Consider the following 20,225-nt stretch of genomic DNA (forward strand, 5'->3'; position numbering starts at 1 on the left):
ATCACAGTGTTTCTGACTACGGAGATGGTGAGGGTTGAAGAAGCTCCAAGGAGAAAGGAGGGTCAGTGCAATTCCCCTAGTCCCCAGGAACACAGACCAAGCAAACCGCACACAGGGTAGAGGAAGAGCCCAGGAGCCCAGAGTGCTCCCAGCTGGGTTTAGCTGGGCAGGTACAGCATTGCATGAGCATGCGCCAATGCTCGTTCTGCAGTCCCACTTCTGACAGCCCGACTGGAAACAGAAATAGCTCACAAGCACATGGGATCAGTCACACTATGAATGACCGATGCAATTAGACACACATTATGAAATTCCTCCACCAGAAAACAGCAATATTTCAGCAGCTCTTGCCTCAGGCAAGAGATCCAGCTGCCTATACACATGGTTAAGCTGATACATTTCACCATGCTAGCAACAGAAACAAAGGTGTCTATATGCCATGGAAGCTTTCCTTTTGAGGGGCAGGGAGATTTTAGGACAGCGTAACAGAGAGCAGTGTTGATACAACTCCAGGCAAGAGCGCTCTGCACAGTTCCAATGGTGACCAGGTGTTCTTCATTAGAAAAATTTCACCCTTGATAAGGGGAGGCACATTTGAGCAACAACTCTTTGTCGCAAGATCAGATGTGTGAGGCTTACAAACACAGGCTGGAGTATGAAGCAGCTTATTCCCGCTCCTTAGCCCTCCATGTACTCCCTCGCTAGGGAACACAGGCCCAGTGCCACCAAGGGACACAGACAAGAGAGCGCTCATCAGTTTAGATCCATAAACAGACAGCCCAGAAATCAGTTTTATAAGCAACAGGTTCAACAGGTAGAAGACTGCCAACCCAAAGCAGCCGGGACAAAAGCAGCATCAGTTTCTACCGTGCAATTCTGTTTCAGCTCTGGTTTGTATTGAAGGCAAGGGCTCAGTGCCACCCAGGCAAGAGCTGCTCTGCTGCCTCCTGCTCAGCTGGGAGGCAGGCCAAATGTTTTCCTCTTCCACAAAACATAAATGCATCTACTTTGTCTTGTGAGCAAATGTAAGCCATGCGATTTCTCAGTAGGGTTATCAATAGATCCTGCAGGGAAGGTCCAGGCTCTTCAGAGACAGGTACCTGTTCTGAGGAAGCAGCTGCTCCCTTCCCAGATTTGTAAACCACAGTTCAACAAACATCCATCCAAACGCAGATGGGCAACACAGGTACAGGCAACATACGGGCAATGCTCTAACAGACTTTTTCCATACAGAGCTGCTATTTGAGTACTCAACTTCTCTTGATTAGACGGGCAGAGAACATCAGCCAGCTCACAGCGTCTGCACTCCGATTCCAAAGGTATATGGAGGCCTTCCCAGCCAGCTGGTTCACAAAGGAAAGCCCATACCAGCAAGGACAGAAAAGCAGACTGAAACTCTCAGTGCTTCGTACAACCTGATGCATGATGAACTATCGTGGCCCTGCTCCTCATATTCCTACCACAAGGATGAGCAAAGGGGAGGAGAAAGACCCATTCTCAGACTTCTAACCTCAGAAAACCAGGACTGTACTGCAGCCCAGCATTCAGGCTACGTGTAAGATCAGTAATTACCACACGTGTTTGAAGCCATTCATTTTCTTGAGCTGTCTAGACTAGCAAAGCTCTAGGGTGGGGAAAGAGTATTCACTGGAGAGGAAGGGAATATGTTTAGCACCCTAACTACAGAAAAGGAGGGTTTTCTCCAGCAAGATCCTTCCTACTCAGCTTGAGCCATCCAGAAGGTACTGTACTGTAGGTGACAGGTGCCATCGGTGTCCCTGCCTGTAGGGACAAACCAAAGCCTCAGCTGCAAACCCAAGCCTCACATAACTATAAGCCTTGCAACTGAAGAGTTATCTACTGTCGCTCTCCCCCACCTTTGTTTCCCTTTCTTGTTGCTTTCAAAAGTGTTGCCAGCATTCCCACCCAACCTCTCGCATTTTCGCAGGCTTGACCTTTCTTGCAGCTACTCTATTCGCTGCTCTTTACCCATTCATACCACCATAAAGCATTCTCCTCCGTGGCAACCCTTCCTTCCAGGAGCAGCAGAGCAGTCAGTGAGCTGAGACTTGGCACCACATCCACTGGGACTCCAATTTAATTTTTACCTCCCCCCCAAGCTCCTGAATCAATGCCAAAGGAGCGCTCGTTTTGGCAGTCAAGTCTCCCAGAAGGAAGGTTACAGCCAAAATGCTGGGGGTGGGACCACGCCAGCCTATTAATAGGTTGATTATAGTATGAATTTGGGGAACTACTCCCAAATATGCTTACCCTCCTGGACCGAGGGCCCTCAGGGGCGGAGTGGAATACCTAACTCAGCACTTTGAGCTTCTTTACTGTGTCTGGAGCCAGGGAGGGTGGAAAATCCTGTCCGTACCCTGCCTGGCAAAAACATGGTTTTCCAGAAGGGTGGCTGAGCTATTGTTTTCTTCCCTTCTCCCCCAGAAAGCCTGTTTCCCTCATACTTACACAGCAGCTCCTTCCACCTCATCAGAAAAGACCTTGAATTTGAAAGCTTCCACCTTGGATTAAAAAGGTTGATATCAACAATTTTCCTGTGGAAAATCCAGAGCTACTCCAAGAAGCAACACTGAACAAGGTAAGATGTGTCAAGAGCCTTCTTGCCACCAGCTCCTCCAGAGCACACTGGACCGCTGAGGAGGACAGACTCCTTGGGCAGCCAGGGAGCAAATCGGTTAAGACATTTCAGAGCACGAAGATGACAAAAAGCTGGACTGAGGCAGCAAGGTTTTGATTTCAGGAGGCAGGCAGATTGCTATACCCGTGAAAGCATGCTTCCTTCTTCCAGGTGGCAGCCCACAACCTAAAGGCCCCTTTAAAAGCGCTGGGGTGAGGCAAGCTTGTAAGGTGGCAAGTAGAGAGCCCAGAGGCAGCAATGAGTAGTATATGCATACCTTACCCTAGCTACAAGCACCTCTGCAGCACACCCAAGGCTGCTTCTCCAGCCTCCTTGAATAATCCACTGTCCTTGCATGTCTCCCTCCGCATTTTCCCATCAGCAGACCTCCCGCTCCAGCCCCAGCAAGAAAGCCAACCAGAGGCAGAAGGCAGCCCCTTGCAACTCTGACTAGCATTTCACCACCAAGCATGTCAAGACTTTGACGGCAGCTTCATTAAATTATGCTGCAAAGATGTTCAGAAGTTCCCAAATTTCTCATGTTTTACATCAATACCACACAATCCTAAGCCTTGAGAAGTTGAAGGAGATGCCACCTGCACTCACTTCTCAGTGTTTGTCACATTGGAACAACACTCTGGATCAAGACCAGCAGCTCTCACCACTTATGCACCAGTGACTCTCCCTGTTGCTTGTAGCAAGCGAGGGGGAGAGAATGAACTCCCCCTTAGATGGGAGACACTTGGCCACTGACCAAACTTGCAGAGTTTTACCTTTACATTAGTAAAGATGGAAAGACACACAGGCTTCAAAACACACACTATACTAATCTGCCAGAAACTAAAGAAAAAGCAACACTAGTTTACCATCATTAGACATGTTTGACGAGACTCTCCTGTAACACAAGACACTGAAGCATCTACATGCCGCATGGTTTGGATTCAATATGCCAAACAAAATTGCAATCAGCTTGCCAACTAACGAGAAGTTACTAATTTTCATACATCTCAGATTTCACCCTGGTTTTACAACTTTCTGCTGCCCTTGCATCACCCAAGGCACTTCAAAACCCTGCTGCAGAAGGAGAACTGGAGAGAATGCTGTTTCTAACAAATGCTATTAAATATATAGGCTTTGATTTTAGAGCAAATTCTTTGCCTCCACTGGCAAGATTAGTACATGGTTAATGCCAGGCATGCAGACTTTGGCAGGTATAGGATCTTAATTCCCCAAACACAAACCTATGAACTACCACCAAGCAACGAGCAAACTCTCTCAAACCAAACCTGCACAGCATGTGTATATACATACATGTGCTGAACTTTCTGTGCAGAATTCACTTACGAGAGAACCGCCCTGGCACACCTCAAGGCACAAAGCTGTGGCACAGGGGAACTCTTTGGTAGTCTTTCCATCTCCCTAGTCTTAAAGGCTATGCTGGATCTGTCACCACAGAAGAATTTCTAAGTTTAAAAAAAAAAAAGAAAATAAATTGGTTTCACAAGGAAACCAACAGAGATTAGCTTTTTTTTTTTTTTTTTTTAAAACCCTGAAGGTGACTCCACATTAGATCCATGGGAACACTTCCATTACAGAAGAGGGGCTCTCCTTCACATTTTACAGAGAAGGAAAATACAGCAGAGTCCAGATCTAGTTCACCCAAAAGGCCATGAGTTCTTCCATTAAACCAGAAACAACATCCAGGAATCAACTCCCAGATTTGAGCTTCACCCACTAAATCTGCTTCAAAGCAATTCCATTGCTAAGCTAATGGCTGCAGGAGACTGTTCCTACATCCACTTAAACCAGCAGACACTAATCTCTCCATCTGCAACAGATATGCATGCCATAGGGGTCTGGACAGGATAAGCAGAACAGATGTTTAAGTGCACATATGGTCTGGGGAATCATCTTCAGAGCTCAGCTACCAGCTTCACAGGGCACAGGAAATAAGAGATTTCTAGAGAGCTTCACAGGGCACATACTAAGGAGACTGAGACACCTGCTGCTTCTTGTACCTTTGCTGAGGAAAGCATTAACCCCAGCAGGAAGGTGGAAGCAGGCAGGCACGTTGTCATACCTATGGATATCGCACTGCTCCCAAACACTCCCAGATACATCTGACCCAGCAAACTGATCCATACCTATGGCAAAAAAAAGCACATCAAGCTACAAAACCAAACTAGAGGCAGCATAGCACTGCCAAAAAAAAAACACCACCCAAAAGCACCTACATGTGCCTCAGTACTCATTAAAAATATTATTCCTAAATGCCTGAAGTGCTGGGAGATTTTAGCTGCACCAAGGCAACTGCTTCAGCAGGACAAAATGCAATTTCCCTCAAGCCAACACAAAACTGTAGAAAAACGCTGATCTTGGAAACAAGGAAAGACCCCCCCCGTCACTGGAATCAGCCTTCAGATCCCAGTGTATGCCCGGGTCAGCCCTTCAAGGCAGCCCCAGCCTGTGTCAGCAGCAGGCTTCAGAGCACCAACACCTGAACGAGCATTTCCACCAGCTGCAAAAGGCGTAGGCAGGCTCCAAATGACGCTGCTCAATGCGACGCAAGGAACATCCTCATCCACGTTCCTCGCACAACTCTTGGCTGCACAGGGCAACGAGGGCAAACAGACGTTTTCAACAACAAATTAGGTTGCTGAATGCTTTCTCACACCGGGCACTTGCTCCTTCCCCCAGCCCCTGCCACACGGACTAGCCTGCTGCGAGGTGGCTCCAAGGAGCAGTGCTCCGCGTGGCCCAAAGGGCTGCTCTCAACGTGGCACCCGGCCCGCACAGCCAAAGAGCACAAGCCAGACATGGCTACGCAAGGAAGCCTCTCCCCTCTCCTCCAGCAAGGAGACAGGGCAAGAAGCCTAGAAAAAGATCTTAAAGACCTCACCAGGCTTAGCCCAACGACCAAGTGAAAGCTGTGCCATCAGCTCTTCTCACTTACAGAAACGCACCGGACCCTCTGAAGCAGGGCCAACCTCTCCCGCACGCACAGAGATGAGAGATTCAGTTTGGTAACTTTGGAGAGACTCTAGGACACCCCTGGGAGAAGAATCAGAAACCAGCAACATCACACGTACAAAAGCAGATGACGGTTTGTGGCACAGCATAGCCACACTTCTCTACGCTGCTGGTCTTCAAGGGCCTGGACCTACCTCAGGTGCCCCAAGCTGTAGTATCGCGACTCTCCATCCGTTGACCGAACCACCTTGACAGTGAACATGGGCTGCAGCTGCCGTAGCTCCAGCAGCACAATGGCCAGGTAGTGAATGAAGAGCAGAGCATCCACCAGAGACACCGCATACTGCACTATTCCTTGGTAGTTGGTGTCCTTCGAGTCCAAGATGCGCACGCCGTAAAAGAGCCAGTAGGAAAACACAAACAGGAATATGAGGACCAACAGAAGGGCCCGAAACACAAACACCCTCGGTATGTCTGCCTTGGGCTGGCGGAAAAACAGAGCCCAGGTCCCAATCAGAAGAATGAGGAGTTTAAACGCCACAGAGATGAACAGTCCCTCACAGACAGTACCACACGGCTCCAGATCATCCCGCCACAGGATCTGGGGTAACAGAATGAAGGCAATGGGGGTAAGGAAGACAAGGAGTCCGAGAACAGCTGCCACTGTTAAGCCCAAGTAACGTCTGCAGTCCAACCCAACGCTGTCCTCCAGATCCTTACTGATCCGGGCAATGTCCTCCTGGGAAATACTGTGCTCAGAGGTGCCTGTGATTGCTGTCGTGGTCTCACCCCAGTTGTCATCCTGAGGGAGGAAGAGATAAAAATAATATTGAAACAATCAGATTATTCCTTCCAGGTCTTCTATTTTTATTGCTCAGAAAAAGACTGCTACAACAGACTTAAGTCCCAGAAAAAAAATGTAGCAAAACCCACACCTTCAATATACTGGATAGTCAACCCTGAAAACTAGCAAAAGTTTGGAAACAATAGCAACTTGTTCAAACCAGTGACTAGAAACATTAGGTGTTAAACCCCTGTAACTGTAGAGCAGGTAGCTCAGCTTGCTATGCCACTCACTGTACCCCAGAGGTTCCTCTTCCAGCACACTTAACGAGTAATATCACATAACTCCTGGAAACTGCAGTAATCATCAGTTCCCATGTGCAGGGCGAGCACTAGCGCTCTTCCAGCCTACACACTCTGCAGCGCAAGTGCACCACAGAAGCACCTGGAAGGGAAATTCTCATTTGAGTGTTTCAAGCCAGTTATTGTTGTTACACAATCAAAAACATGTTCACACATTATTTTGCCATCTGTAACAGAAGCAACCACACTTCCAGCAAATTCCTCCACTTTGTTTTCTTTTATTCTCCTCTCCAGTAGCCCTGCCCTCAATACCTGACATTCTAATAAAAATTTAGTTAAGGCAATAAATCACAGGTGGTCACACAGGATATTTTCAGGTATGGGGCTTTAAGTTTAGAGGATCTTAAGACTGCCAAGTAGCTCTGGTCCAGGACATTGTCAGAAGCCACTCAGCCACAAAGAAGCTTACCTGAAATACAGTCACCATATAGTCAAGCTTCAGGCTACATTATGTTTTCTGAAAGTCTTATTTCTTCCCTAGCTAGTATCAGAGGACTTCTGCAAGCTAGCTCTCCCATCCCATGATGTCTCCAATCGCTCCTTCCTGGAGCTGGCATGGCCAAAGAGTTACACTGACATGTATGGATTTGACTCACAGCTGCTGCTGGAGTGACTCATGCACATGAAGACTCCTGATGCTTCCCACAAACACACACCGAAGGGCGGCAATGCATGCGCTTCATTGTGTGGCACCCAACCCCTTTGTAGCTGCAACTCGCATTCAGAAGCACACGTTTTGCTCTTCTTCCTATCCTCCCGAGTGTATCTCCCTGCAGCTCGTGCCATTAAAAGGATTTACACCTTCTGCCAGACTTCTGCAGCTACACATGCTGATCAAAGCATTTTGTTTTAAAGAAACAGGCATCATTTTAGTCCTTTATTCACTTCTAAAGAAGTGAATCTTTGGGAAAGGAGCAGACAGGCAGGATGACTACTTTGAACAACTCCAGGGGTATAAATTCTAATGCACTCCAAGACATGAATACCTCCTATGCCTAGAGCAGTAGGGTTGTGAGACAGACCAACCACAAACAGTCAGCATCTTGAATTAATATGAGGGGGTTTTGAGTCACTTCTCACCAAAACAGAGGCCCCAGAAGAGATATCTGCATTGTAGCTTGTCAAGAAAAGCAGCATAATCCTATCCCATTTTCCTCTTTTTCAGTGTCTCTGGTAAAGCATCTAAGCATTTCAACTATTTTATGTTTATGCATTAAATAGCTCTGCATAGTTTCCTCCATTTGAGGAAGAGAGAAACTGTGCAGAAGAGAAGGGACAGAAACACCAGAGCAGCTTAATGCTACAACCCAGAAGACAGCAGGCAACCCTGCTCTCAGTCTACCCTTATAACAATTCCTCCCACATTAAGTGGCACAAACAAAAAATGTGCAGTTACACAGAAATATGAGCGTGTCTCTAGTGGTACAAAAGCTGCCGGATCCAACCCTGGGCACTCTGCTCCCTAGGAGAAAGGTCTTGCTCACACATCAACTTATTTCGCTTTGGCTTTAATTCACGCTGAGGAGGTCTGCATGAAAACAAGGGCCTAAGAATTCATTGACACCTTAGATCTATTTCAAATAATAGCTGGGATCCATGAAAAGCAGCATCTGATTCCAAAATACCAAGTGGCAGCACATGAAGCCAGCCCACCTGCAGTGACATGAGTACTGCCAAAAGTACTACCATACACAGTTTGGGTGGAAACTGTGAAGCCCCACAGCCAAGGATTAACACACCCCAAATCCAGCCCAGGGGGCATGAAACATCCTGCATTCCATGTCTTGCAGCGTCAGCCATTCTTCAAAAATGAATATGCACCTTCACATCAGCTGCTAGAGCAGAGAGAGAGTATTGGATCCATCCTAGGTGCAATCTAAACCCAGCATTATTCCATTCTTTATCTAACCCAGTGTTAATGTACTAGTTTTCATCACTGAGTTCACCCGCCTGCCCAGCTATTTCACATTAGTTTTACATTTCTCATCTCCTTTTCCTACTGGGATGCTGGTCCTAATGTGTTTCGCATGATTACCTAGAGCAAAGCCTGCTTAAAAACCAAAAGCCCACATACAGGTGAAAGGGTTGACCTGCATAATGCACAGTGAGATGATGGAAACAGATGTTTCTACAGAGCTTGGCAGATGACGTTCTGGAGACAGAGGCAAATTAGTGCCCCAGGAGTAGTCACATCAGCACCGCTGCTGTCAAAACTAATGCTCTCAGAAAAAGACACGACTGATTGAGGCCTTGGCATTAGGCATGAATCAAGGGTACCCGTAAGTCATGCTTCTTTACAAGTGAGCATCATTTTTTTCCTACTCATATGCTGGCAAGTCATACGCTCCGTTTCAGAAACCACACTCCACGTTTAATTTCACTGCCTCCTTACCTGGCCCTCCTCCGCCCGAGAGGCATCGTTCCCAAGCAGTGGCTCTGCAGGAGGTGTCTGGATAGTGACGGACTTCTCAGACCGACTGCCGTCTTTGCTTCGCGGCGATTTGTGCCTGTCCCGACTCCTTTTCCAAAGAAAACAAGAGAACAACATTATCAAATAGTTTCCAGGACAGAGCCTGGAATCTGCTACGCCTCTACCTGCAGCAGGTGTCCTAAGCATTGGGTCAGTATCATGCTTGCCCATCGCTTCATCAATACTGGATCTGTGACAAAACAAGCTTTGGAAGAGGTAGAAAGGGTCCTTGACCAGAGCAGCCTGCAGCCTGGTGGCTGGTACGGTCTATCCTCTCAGTGACTGGAGAGGGGAGCAAAGGAGACAGGGTACATCCCCACCGCCTCATCTTCTCTTAAAACAGCTTCCGACAGCGCTGTGCTTGGAAGGGAAGCTTGCATCCTCCAAACAACTGGCAGCTCCGCTTGGGGTTAACTGGGCTACGCAGCTCTCCACCTGCAACAAAGTGTCTCACAGGGACATGTAGGGTTAACACAAGGAATTAACCAAGACAGCTTCAGTTCCTGCAGCGTAAAGTCTCGTCAACTAGGACCTCAACACCGTACAACAATTGGTGAAGTTTATTTCCACTAGTCAATAACCCCCAGTTAACCCTTACCAAGACAGCAAGAACACCAAGGGCACCAGGCTCATGCTTACTTCCAGAGTACCCTTGTAGAACTCACAGTTTCTCATCTGACAATAACTCATTTTGAGACAATCCCCACTAATCTGCTCATCGGTACTTTCCTCCCCAGACAGGAAAGCAGCCTTTGCACCAGAGACCCTCACTGCGCTCAAGGACCATCTTAAAGCTCAGGAGCATCCAGTGCCCCAGCTCTGCTCTCTCCATTGCATCTCTCTTGGAATTACCAAACCCCCAAGGTTTCATGGCCTGTTCACAATAAGAGGCTCTAGAATTTTTATGTCGTTCTGGGAACTTTGAAGGCATCTTTCCACATGGCATTCTAAGCTTCAAAGAGCGATCCATATTGGGGGTGGGGGTGTTAAAGAAGGGAGGAAAGGCAAATGAGATGATTTACTCAATAACTGGACTGCGAGCAAAGAGACTTCATTTCATGGAAGAATACTTTTTCCAACGACACAGGATAATTGCTTCTGAAATGCAAAGTTATTTTGGACCAGCTCAGTTTAAGTTGCAAAGACTGTAAGTGGCACACATTTTGCATGTAAAACTAATGGTGATGCAGGAAAAGAAAAAGGGTCATGTTTCCAAGTAATCAGAAGTTTCACAGCAAGATGTTTCTTGAGGCTGCTGAACTACCACAACAGACAGGACCAAAAAGCTCCAAAAAGCCTGACTTCTAATCCAATCAATACTGATAAATGACTTGTGGACTCAAGCATCACTCAAATTCTATTAAAAAACCCTGACACACCATCAACAGATTAGCCAGGGGGATGGTGGGAAGAGATAGGAAACCTTATTATTATGCAATAAAGAAATGGCATCAGAAGACAGTAACTGACAATTATCAGTTTAGGCAGTCTGACATGTCTCCTCCCCTGAGCCTCTACTCAGGCCTTGCACTATAAGAGGGGAGTTAAGTCATCTTTTCCTTCTGCTGGCACTATCTCAATCTTTCTGGCCATTCATGACCCCAGTGTGCATCCAACAGGTTGAGTATCACTAAGTTGGCTGCATTATTGTTTCCAGTCTCCTGACTGGGTTCCTCATAAGGACTCTCCACGTACATCTCCTCCAGAGCTGTGGCCCCACGGATTTCATTCTGGCTTACAGGTTTTTTCCCACGGGACATGTGCTTAAAGCAGTAACTAACTAAAAATAAACATTTCCTTACCCTTGTCTGTGGGCTTTTTTGGAGTGACCTGAGTAGTGGGAGTATCCCGAATATGTTGATTCTGTATCCATTGCAGCAGACATTGGGTCTGCACGGAAGGAACACAGATTTTACTCAGAAGACAAGTTCCTGGTGCTCCTGAGGTGGAGTCCGTGGTAAAAGTGCTTTCCTGGGTACTCTTTGCTTCCCAGTCATCAGTGAGGTCTGGTCCTCAGAAAGCCAGTGAGCTTCACTTAAAAGGAATCGGATCAGAGGGGAGGGAAGGGAGGGTGCTCAGCTCCTCACGATCGACCTAAGGAAAGAGAAACAGGCATGGAAGTGCACTCTAATCAAAGCAAGACATCATTCCTACTGCAGCAATTCCCTCATCCTGGCCACATGCCACCACCCACATCACACTGTGCCCAATTTGCAAGCTTGTCCTGGCTGGTATCTCTCTCTCTGGTCCAGTGAAATACATGCATTTGTAGAACTTTACATAAACTGATTGCTAAACAGAGAGAAGTTAAGTCCAGCACATTCATCTAAAAATATGGAAGAAACAGCGTAAGTCACCTGGAAAAGAGAGTGACTCTGAGAAGGCTCAGCACTCTAGCTACTTTTTCTAGGGGAGAATTTCTGTACTGGCCTTGACCTGCACACCCCCATCTCCTCACCCGTGTAACACACAGCCCAGATCCCCCTACCTATGGCTGTAATGCTGCCACTCTGCATCTGGGGGGAAGGGGGGTGGGGGGTAAGGGTAACTTTCCTAGGAGAAACACAGGAGAGGATCAGACCACCATGTCTGAACCTGCTTTGTTTTCACAACTGCAAGGTGTGCCCATTTTGCAAGCATTAGCTGCTATACAATCAATGGCGCTATGAGCACCTCCCTTCCTTTGTAACCTTTGCCTCCAGAAACTAATTTGGGCCTTGAAGAATTGAATTTTATTAAAAATTGTCTCTCTATATATACACATACTAATAACACTGGGGAGAGTTGATTAGAGATCACGTCTAGCTTATATGGGCCAGCGTTTCTTACGGCGTACTTCCATTTGGAACAGAAGCTTAAGTCCCATCCGTAAAGGGCAGAAGAGAGTCACGCGTTTTGGAACAGGAGCAGGGCAACATCGGAACAATTCCCAACAGCGACATGTCAAAACCCTTAACGCTGTGGGGAAGAAGGGTAGACACCACCCCCGCCTTCCAAACCCACATCCTGCGTTAGGCGACAAGAGAAAGGGGACGGAGGGGAGCACCGTCACCGGTTTGGGGGAATACATGCAAACGGTGAAGAGGTGCAGACGGAGCGGTCACAGCTACAGACCTTGGCACAGCCCAGCACTTGGCACGCAGGAGCACTCTCACATACCTCCTGCCCAGACAACTGCTGCCTCCAGCCAACACAGGACTACAGCCATGCTGTACTTCCAGAGTGGGCGAAAGCCCGCTCTAAAATCAAATTAAATCCCTCCATTATTTTCTGCTCGCAGCAGTTTCTCAAAGCTGTTAGCAATAAAACAGTCAACCGCTGCTTTCAGCCCTCTCCCTCCCCAAACACAGAGGGACAACAACAGAAATTGGGCTTTATACTTGGCCAACTATTCTTTCCAGCCATAAGATTCCTCCGCTAACACCTCCAGAAAAGCTCGTAACCGAGCAGGGAGCTCTACCACACGCAAGCTGCGCCAAAGAACGAAGCCTCTTCCCCACAGGGTTCCTTGGCTGGCGGTGCAATCTGCGATGAAATAAAGAAGTGTTCCTGCTGCATCAGGAGCTGCAGGTATTTGCACAGCACTTGGGCTTGCCAGGGCTCTCGGAGAGAAGGTGCGGGGGGGGGGGGGACACCTTTTGTGTACAGAAATTCCCAAGCTCTAAGTGTGTATCATGCCTCGAGAAAGCTCCTAAAAAGCAGCAGAGAATCTAGGAAGGACAAATAAGGATGGGAACACAAGCCCCAGTTCTGGGAGGGGAGGAATGAAGATGGATTTAAACACAGTGAAACATAAAGCCAAGGCACGGCACGGTTTGGAAAATGGCATCATTACTGTAACAGGAATAAAAATCCCGCAGCCTGGGACACATGATGTTAACACTCGTTAACTCCCTAGACTTGCACACAGCCTGTAGCTTATGGCTCCAGCAATAGGCTGGGATTCATTAAAGCTGATTTTTACCTCTGTCCTGCTACTGTCTTGCTAGGCAACCATGGAAAAATCCTTCCTCTGTGCCTGACGACCTTCTCCGATAAATTGGGGTGAGGCCACCACCCCTCTACCTTCAAAGTGCAGTAGGATGCCAACAGAGGAGATGGCTACAGAGGACCTTGCAATCATTAGGCATTGCAAACCAGAAACACCCTCAGTTGTACAAAAGGTGATGACAAGTATTACAGGCTTAAACCACTGACTGTGATGTTACTGGAGTCCCTTTGAGAACAACTTACCATCTTCACAAATACATTACAGGAATAGGAAAAGCAAGGAGAGCTGCTGGCATATACCAGTAAGGGTTACGCATTTTTCCTAGGCTTCTAGGAAAGTATCAACTCCCAGCCTTTTCCTCCAACAACATAAAAGAATTTCCCCCCAACTCCCAGACAGAAGAATCAGAGCTGAGACAGGGCTGGGAACAGACCTCCTCTTCTGACCCCTCAGCCCCAGCAGCAAAGCATCACACTTCTCGGGACGCATCAGAGATTATTCCAGCAGGTAGGATCTGCTGTGGAAATGCACAGGCTGCCTAAACACAAACCATGACGGAGCAGTGCCCATTTGACAGTGTGTAAAGCAAGGCAGTGCCCGGCAGCAGGCAGAGAAGCAGACTCATGGGAAGACTGACACAGGAACGGCAGGGCAGGCTGGATCATGCCAACTTTGGTTTTCTGTGTAAACAGCAGCAACGGTTTTGAAACAGCTCTGCGAAAAGTCAACAAGGTGGCCACCAAAAAACGTTAAGTCTCCTGGATTGCTGTCAGAAGCAGTACAACAAGCTCCGGGACTCTGCACTGCCTCCTTGCCCCTGCTGCAGGACACACCGGTGGCCACACTGATCTTCCTGCCAGTCACAGGGCTGCTGGGAATAAAATATATCTGCCCCACTTCAGCCGGCAAAAGGAGAAGACCACTGGCTCTGCCAGGTGCACACCCGAGGCTAATTATCAATAAGGCTTCCTAGACTGGGCTAACAAAGGACAGTCTGGGCTGCTAGCTGGACACCACTCCCAGTCTGAGCAGGATGAGACGAAGATACCAGGGATGGAGGAGCACAGTCCAAACACGTGTTCCTCACAGCCAAGCCGAGCCGGTTACCTACCTCCTGGTCTATTTTACAGAAAGAAGGGGACCAGCCTTACCCCAGAAAAGATTCTGGAACTACTGGGGAAGAGGTAGGGAGGGCACCAAGAGACAACTAACATGCTAAGCTATACCTCCAGATTGGAGCTCTTTCAATGGCACAGACAGATGCCAACCCCAAATTAGCCACCACCCCAACAGTGCCCACCACTAGAGCCTGAGAAAAAGCTAAAGAACACAAGCCATGTATACATCTCCTTCATAACACAACCATATCCAAACTAAGTGCAGCCTTTAAACATCTCCCTGACTAAATCACTATGAATGATGATTCTTACCCTACCCCGCTGGGCAAGGACAACTGTGCTGCGTCAAAAAGCAGCCCCATCATTCAAGGGTCTCATCCCTCCACAAACAGGTCTGAATTGAGAGTCAAATTTAGCCAACTGAAATGGCTTCACAAAAGATCATTACATCTCGCAGGACTCCACTGAAGGCATGGTCTGTTTGCAAAGTTCCTGGCCCTCTGTGAAAGAAAGCTCCTTTGGCCTGAGCGTACAGTTGCACTGTGTTTCAGCGTTGACAAGAAAGCTGGTGTAAGTAGCTTCCACCTCCACACCACAGTTCACCACTCTTGGTTGTGTCAACACAATCCTCAGCAACCAAACAGCACCACTGGAAAACAAAACAAAAAAAATCCCTTCTCTCCCGCTCGCCACGCTTTTGTCTTGGATCCTTTCCGTGACCTAGTTCACAGCACAGCCCCAAACAGTAAAACCATCACCAGGGTGAACAGCCACGCCAGCGAACAGCTAGAGGGGAGATGGGAATGCCCTCTCCGCTCCAAACACGACAATTGTGTAACTGCACACCCAGCAGTTTGCTCCCAGTACGGCCAGCACTCTCACTTTGCCTTTCCCTTACTACTGACAGAAGGATGCCCAGTACTAGATGGAAAACAAAGCTAAGGATACTGCAAAGAAAATTTTGGGATCCTACGCAGGCAAGGATGGCTGCATCCTGAATGACAGCAGAGAAATTCAGTTACCCCTGAACACCGCAGAGATCACTGTAATCACAGTTTCTACGCAGCTACACAACTCGCTGTAACTCCCTCTTTTCATATGCTCATAAATCTCCAAGAAGAGTTCTTTTGAATTGCTATTTTCCATGCTGGGAGCCCAATCCCCTTTCCAATGAAGTTCGCTTTGTGATCGTCTTCAAGGGAGCACAGTTTGGCTCCAAGCCCAAGGGAAATTTAAAAGAGCAAGTTACATCTTTAAATCAAAGAGGGCAAACACAAACGAGCACTCTTTTACATCCCGTGCTTTCCTGATGGATCTTCCCCTGTGAAGTTGAGGCAAATAACTCCAAAGTAGCTCAGCTTTGAAATCCTCGTCTGTACAGTTTCAGTCTTACTCCATTTAAAACTTGCAATCAATTAGAGTTGATTTACCAGTCGGTTCATGGAGTTACACATATTTGGAAGTGCCATCTGGAGCACAAGCAGCCACAAGTGTCCGTGAGGATGTGCGCACATTCGGCTCTGTACGCTGCCAGCCTCGCTTGTTAAACAGCACCAGCTGTCTATAGGGTAACGGATGCCCACGAGCTATCACGCTGAGAAATCTTTTTTCCTTCCTTTAGTGAAATGAAGAGCTTTACAAATTAAACATGCAGAACCCCAAGTGCTAAGCTATGGGATAGCGTTAGGGTTCAAGAGTAAAAATAATTAAGAGATGGCTAAGCAGCAAGGAAGCCTTCCAGCTCCGGCATTAACTCGCCCGCACCGTACGGCTGCAGCGTATTCCCATTATTCACTTCAGAAAAACGAGAAGTTACGTAACTTGCTATGTTCAACTGCATATATAGTGAGATCTGTGAGCAATGCCACAGGAACCTTTTGCTTTTGAATTTCCTGACCAGGCCCCAGTCCAGCAATTTGATCTGTAAGCACAGAAGTTCAACCACGCTAACCTACTCGCAGAGCCAAGGCTTGCAGTTTTAACGGCCAACAAGCTTCGGGAAACAAGGCTTTTCCAAAAGCTCTTTATTTATTTTTGCATGTCATTAAATAAGGTTAATTTTGATCACAGAGATACATATTTTAAAGCCCAGGCTTTTACTCTACAGAGGTGGTTCTTGATTGGCAAGCCAAGCCCCGCATCCCCCAAAAATGTTTAGTAGTCAGCAAATTCAAACTCCCTATAGCAATAGATTCTCTTCGCTTTTGCTTCTCAGAGGTTTCTTAGAAAGATTTCATAGACTCACGGGAATTTCCAGCCCCAGGCTGAAAACCATTAGTCCACGACATGGATATTTCCAAAAGAAAAGTCACTTGGTTTATTGAAGCAATCCACCTGCACGTTTAATCAGAACATGCAACAACACACATCTGAAAACGTAATGAGGCTGTTTCAATTGACAACAGAAACGCCTGGCCAAAAGCACCACCCAGGCAAGCAATGTTCCTGAACAGCAAGCCCCTGCCTCCTGCCCCGCCGTTCCACAGCTGGAAGTTGGGAAGTTCTGCACATGGGACCCATCGGTGAAGCACCTCCCTGAAGGATCTCCTCTGCCCACTGCTAGAACCACATGCGCACTAAGTTTCTGAAGCACAACCAACATCCAAATCTATCCTGCAAATTATACTCAGCTGCCACCCTATCAGACCAGCGAAAGCATGTGCTGCCTCGCTCATACATCCCTGCTGTGCTGCTAGACCTCCAAGTGTTCCTCTTAACCCCAGAGCCATGCAACACAGCAGAAGGTATCCTGGCCTCACCCTCGTGATACTACAGCTGCTGCGAATGCCAACATTTAAAGCCCCACAGCCTTACTGAAAAACACAAACTGGGCAAAGACTCTTGCAGGACTCCTCAGGTACTGCCTGCCTGGATAGGTACCTTATTTTTAAAGTTTACTTTTAGCCATAGCACTTGGATACTGAGACAGCATTAAAGGCTATAAACTGCAAAAGGTTTCTCTAATGAAAATGCACCCCCTTGTTTAGGATACTGCATGTCCTCCTGCATTTTCTATTTGGATTTAAAATGCAAAAAAGCCAACGGACCCTGATCAAATCCCCAGTGCGACACAATACAGCGCAACTACACAGTATGGAGACCCCCCCTATCCCCTGCCTCCTGCTCAACCCTGTACAAAGCCAAGCGGTTCTGACCTTGCAAGGAGAAAGGGCAAGGGTGTTGACCCCCGAGGAAATAACCACTGTTTTTCAATTTGACGGAAATCAGGTAGTTCTAAAGTAAAAGCTAATGAGAAATTAGAAGAAGTCATAAGATAGTTTTCACAAGGGTTCATTTTCTCCTTCCACCAAATTCCCCAGTGAAGGTACCAGACACAGAGGAGCACAGCACTTACTGTTTCCCACCAGCAAAACTGGACAACACAGTTCTCTGCCTCTCGAGTCCCGACACAGCACAACACAGCCTACAGCAGCAAAGCCCCATTTCTGATGCCGTCCTTTGCTTTAGCTGTCAGAAGCAGGGGTGGAAGGCAGGCAGGCTACCACAACAACACAACAGGCGTGCAGCTTTGCTAGGACAACTGCAGTCATCTTAGTAGCATTTTCCTAGTACCTTATCCTGGCCTCACGGTAACAGTAAGCCCTCCCTAGGTGCATATATCCATAAGGTAAGGGCCACCAAGAACACTGCCACTAGTAACCAAAAGCAGAAGGCCAGCAACAGCCAAAAAGAGCCACTGGCCAATGACCGTGGACAGTTAGGACATACTTGCCTGGGTGGTTCTGACACAGGCTGGGATCCTTTCAAAATGTCAGCTCATAGGGAGCGTTCTTAAGGGAGGAGGCTTTCTGTAAGACACTCGTATTTATTTTTCACAATTAACAAGTGAAATGATCCCAGAGCCAACACTGGTCCCATAGTTGCATCCAGCTATATGGCCAAACCCCAGTGCAGGAAGAGAGCGAGGCACAGTCAGAATGAAGCTCTTCAAAGATGCGAAGGCACTGCTGAAGCTCTCTTCTCCCCAGCTCCTCTCCTCAAAGTCAGGATGCCCTGGTGATGGGCTCACAGGCAATAATGATATCACAGAATATACTTCACAACATCCTAACTTGCTCTTCCAGCCGGTGCGCCTTGATTTCTTAACAGCTGCAAAGATCTTGTGGGCAGTTCATTATTGACAAACCCAGGGCCAAAAAACCCCACTGCCTCAGACATCGAACCACTAAGTCTGCCTCCCCAGACCAAAACCCCTGCCATCAAGCCATCTATGCTTTCATAGACCCCGCATGTCAAAGAGTACAGCCTTTAGCATAAAGCAGATCGCTTACAACCCTGACAGTCTTGCAAACAAGCAAACAACCTTGTTTCACAGCGGCTCTCCAAAGCGTGCCATGACAGAAACCCAACAGCTAATGCGAAAGCTTTGCCCTCTGTTGGGTACGCTCAGCAGCACCGCGGGCACGCACCCCCGGGCCAGCGCGGCCCAGGCGCAGCAGCGCTGTCTCCTGCCACACGCGCTCCTCCAGGCCCCGAGTCGCTGAACAGAAACAACTCTCCAGTGCTGCCAGCCCGCGACTTCGGGCATCGCTTCAGCGACCGAGCCAGCTTCTAAGCAGAGCAGCACGCCTGTGCCTTCCCTCCCCTCGGTCACCTCTGTAGCTCGCTGCCCGGCGGGATGACCCCAACCACCGAGCCGCTGGGGGTCTGCGGTGCGGGCACGGAGGCACCAGCGGAGCCCCCGCTCTGGCACGGGCTCCCTCGCACCTCCGCGGCGCACGGGTCCGCCCCGGGCACGGCTCGGCGGGGGGAGCGCTGCCCCCCCCAGGGGCTGCCCCTGCGGGCCTCGGCGGCGTTCCAGGGCTCCATCCCGGGGAGCCGAGCTGCCGCCCGCCGCCGGCAGGGGAGCGGGGCCGCGCCGCGGGACAGGGCAGCGCCCCGGCCGCCTTCCCCCTCCGCCCAGCCGCCCCGGGAAGCGCCGGGCAGGGGGAGCGGGGTCGGTGCCCCCGCAGCCGGCTTCGCCGCGCCCCCCCCCCGGCCGGGGACGGCCCCCCGCCGCCGGGCGCGGGAGCCGAGGAGGCTGTCCCGCCGCCCCGGCCCGGGCACCCCGGGGCAGAGCAGCGGCGGCGGGGTCCCGCCGGCGGGAGGGCGTGGTGGAGGGCAGCGCCACGGCCCCCGTCCCCCCGCCCCGCCCGCCGGGCGCAGGGGCAGGCTCGCCCCCTCACTCACCTCCCTCCCGCGGCCGCCCCATGCCGCTCCCGGCACCGACCCGCCGCCGCGCCGAGCCCCGCCGCCTCCCCTCGGCGGCGGCCGCCGTCGCTGCTGCCGCCGCTTTCCGCTTCCTGTGCCCGGCACCGCCCCGCCCCGCCCCCGGGCGAGGCCGCCCTCCCCGCGGGCCCGGCGGCGCCCGGCCGGGCCGTGCTGCAGCCGCAGCGGGCGGGGCCCCGCCGCTCCCCCCGGAGCCCCGGTTCCGCCTCAGGACCCCTCCCCGCAGCGCTGCCCGCCGGCACCGCGGCTCCTACGCGCGCTCCCGCTGCGCTTCCCCAGACCTGCCATCGCGCCCCCAGCGCCCGCTGCGGCGCCCCCCGGGGCTGACCCCTACAGCTCCACAGCTCCCCCGCCATCACCTCCCCTGCCACCATCGCTCCCCAGAAAGCCCCCGTCCCTCTGGCTCTGCCCTCACCCACCGCCACGCTCACGGGCTCTCTCCGCGGCTGGGTGTCCTGCCGGCACTGCCGTGCCTCGCCCCCGGGACTGCTCGGCCTGCTCCGCCACCCGCAGCCTGCAGCGGCTGCGCGCTTTGCGCCTGGTCACAGCGGGCCTCCTGCCCCCCGGGGAGAAGGGCCTGTTTGCCCCAAGCCTCCAGCGGGCTGCCCGAGGCCAGCCTTGGGCACAAAATTCCCAAATTCCTCACACTGCTTCCTCGGGGCA

The 20,225-nt window shown here is 49.9% G+C and overlaps 1 protein-coding gene across 1 annotated transcript in view; it reads right to left on the minus strand.

Moving 5' to 3' along the window:
- VANGL1 (VANGL planar cell polarity protein 1) overlaps positions 1-19,621 on the minus strand; it is a 46,369-nt gene extending 26,748 nt beyond the window's left edge. The window contains exons 1-4 of the mRNA XM_055711720.1: positions 19,524-19,621; positions 11,027-11,318; positions 9,147-9,273; positions 5,803-6,410 (exon numbers count right to left, since the gene is read on the minus strand). Coding sequence (XP_055567695.1) covers positions 5,803-6,410; positions 9,147-9,273; positions 11,027-11,109 — 818 coding nt within the window. The 5' untranslated portion in view covers positions 11,110-11,318; positions 19,524-19,621. The remainder of the gene's footprint in view (positions 1-5,802; positions 6,411-9,146; positions 9,274-11,026; positions 11,319-19,523) is intronic.
- Positions 19,622-20,225: the final 604 nt, after the last annotated feature.

This window comes from Falco cherrug, chromosome 5 (genome assembly GCF_023634085.1).
Source record: "Falco cherrug isolate bFalChe1 chromosome 5, bFalChe1.pri, whole genome shotgun sequence".
Classification (NCBI taxonomy): Eukaryota; Metazoa; Chordata; class Aves; order Falconiformes; family Falconidae; genus Falco; species Falco cherrug.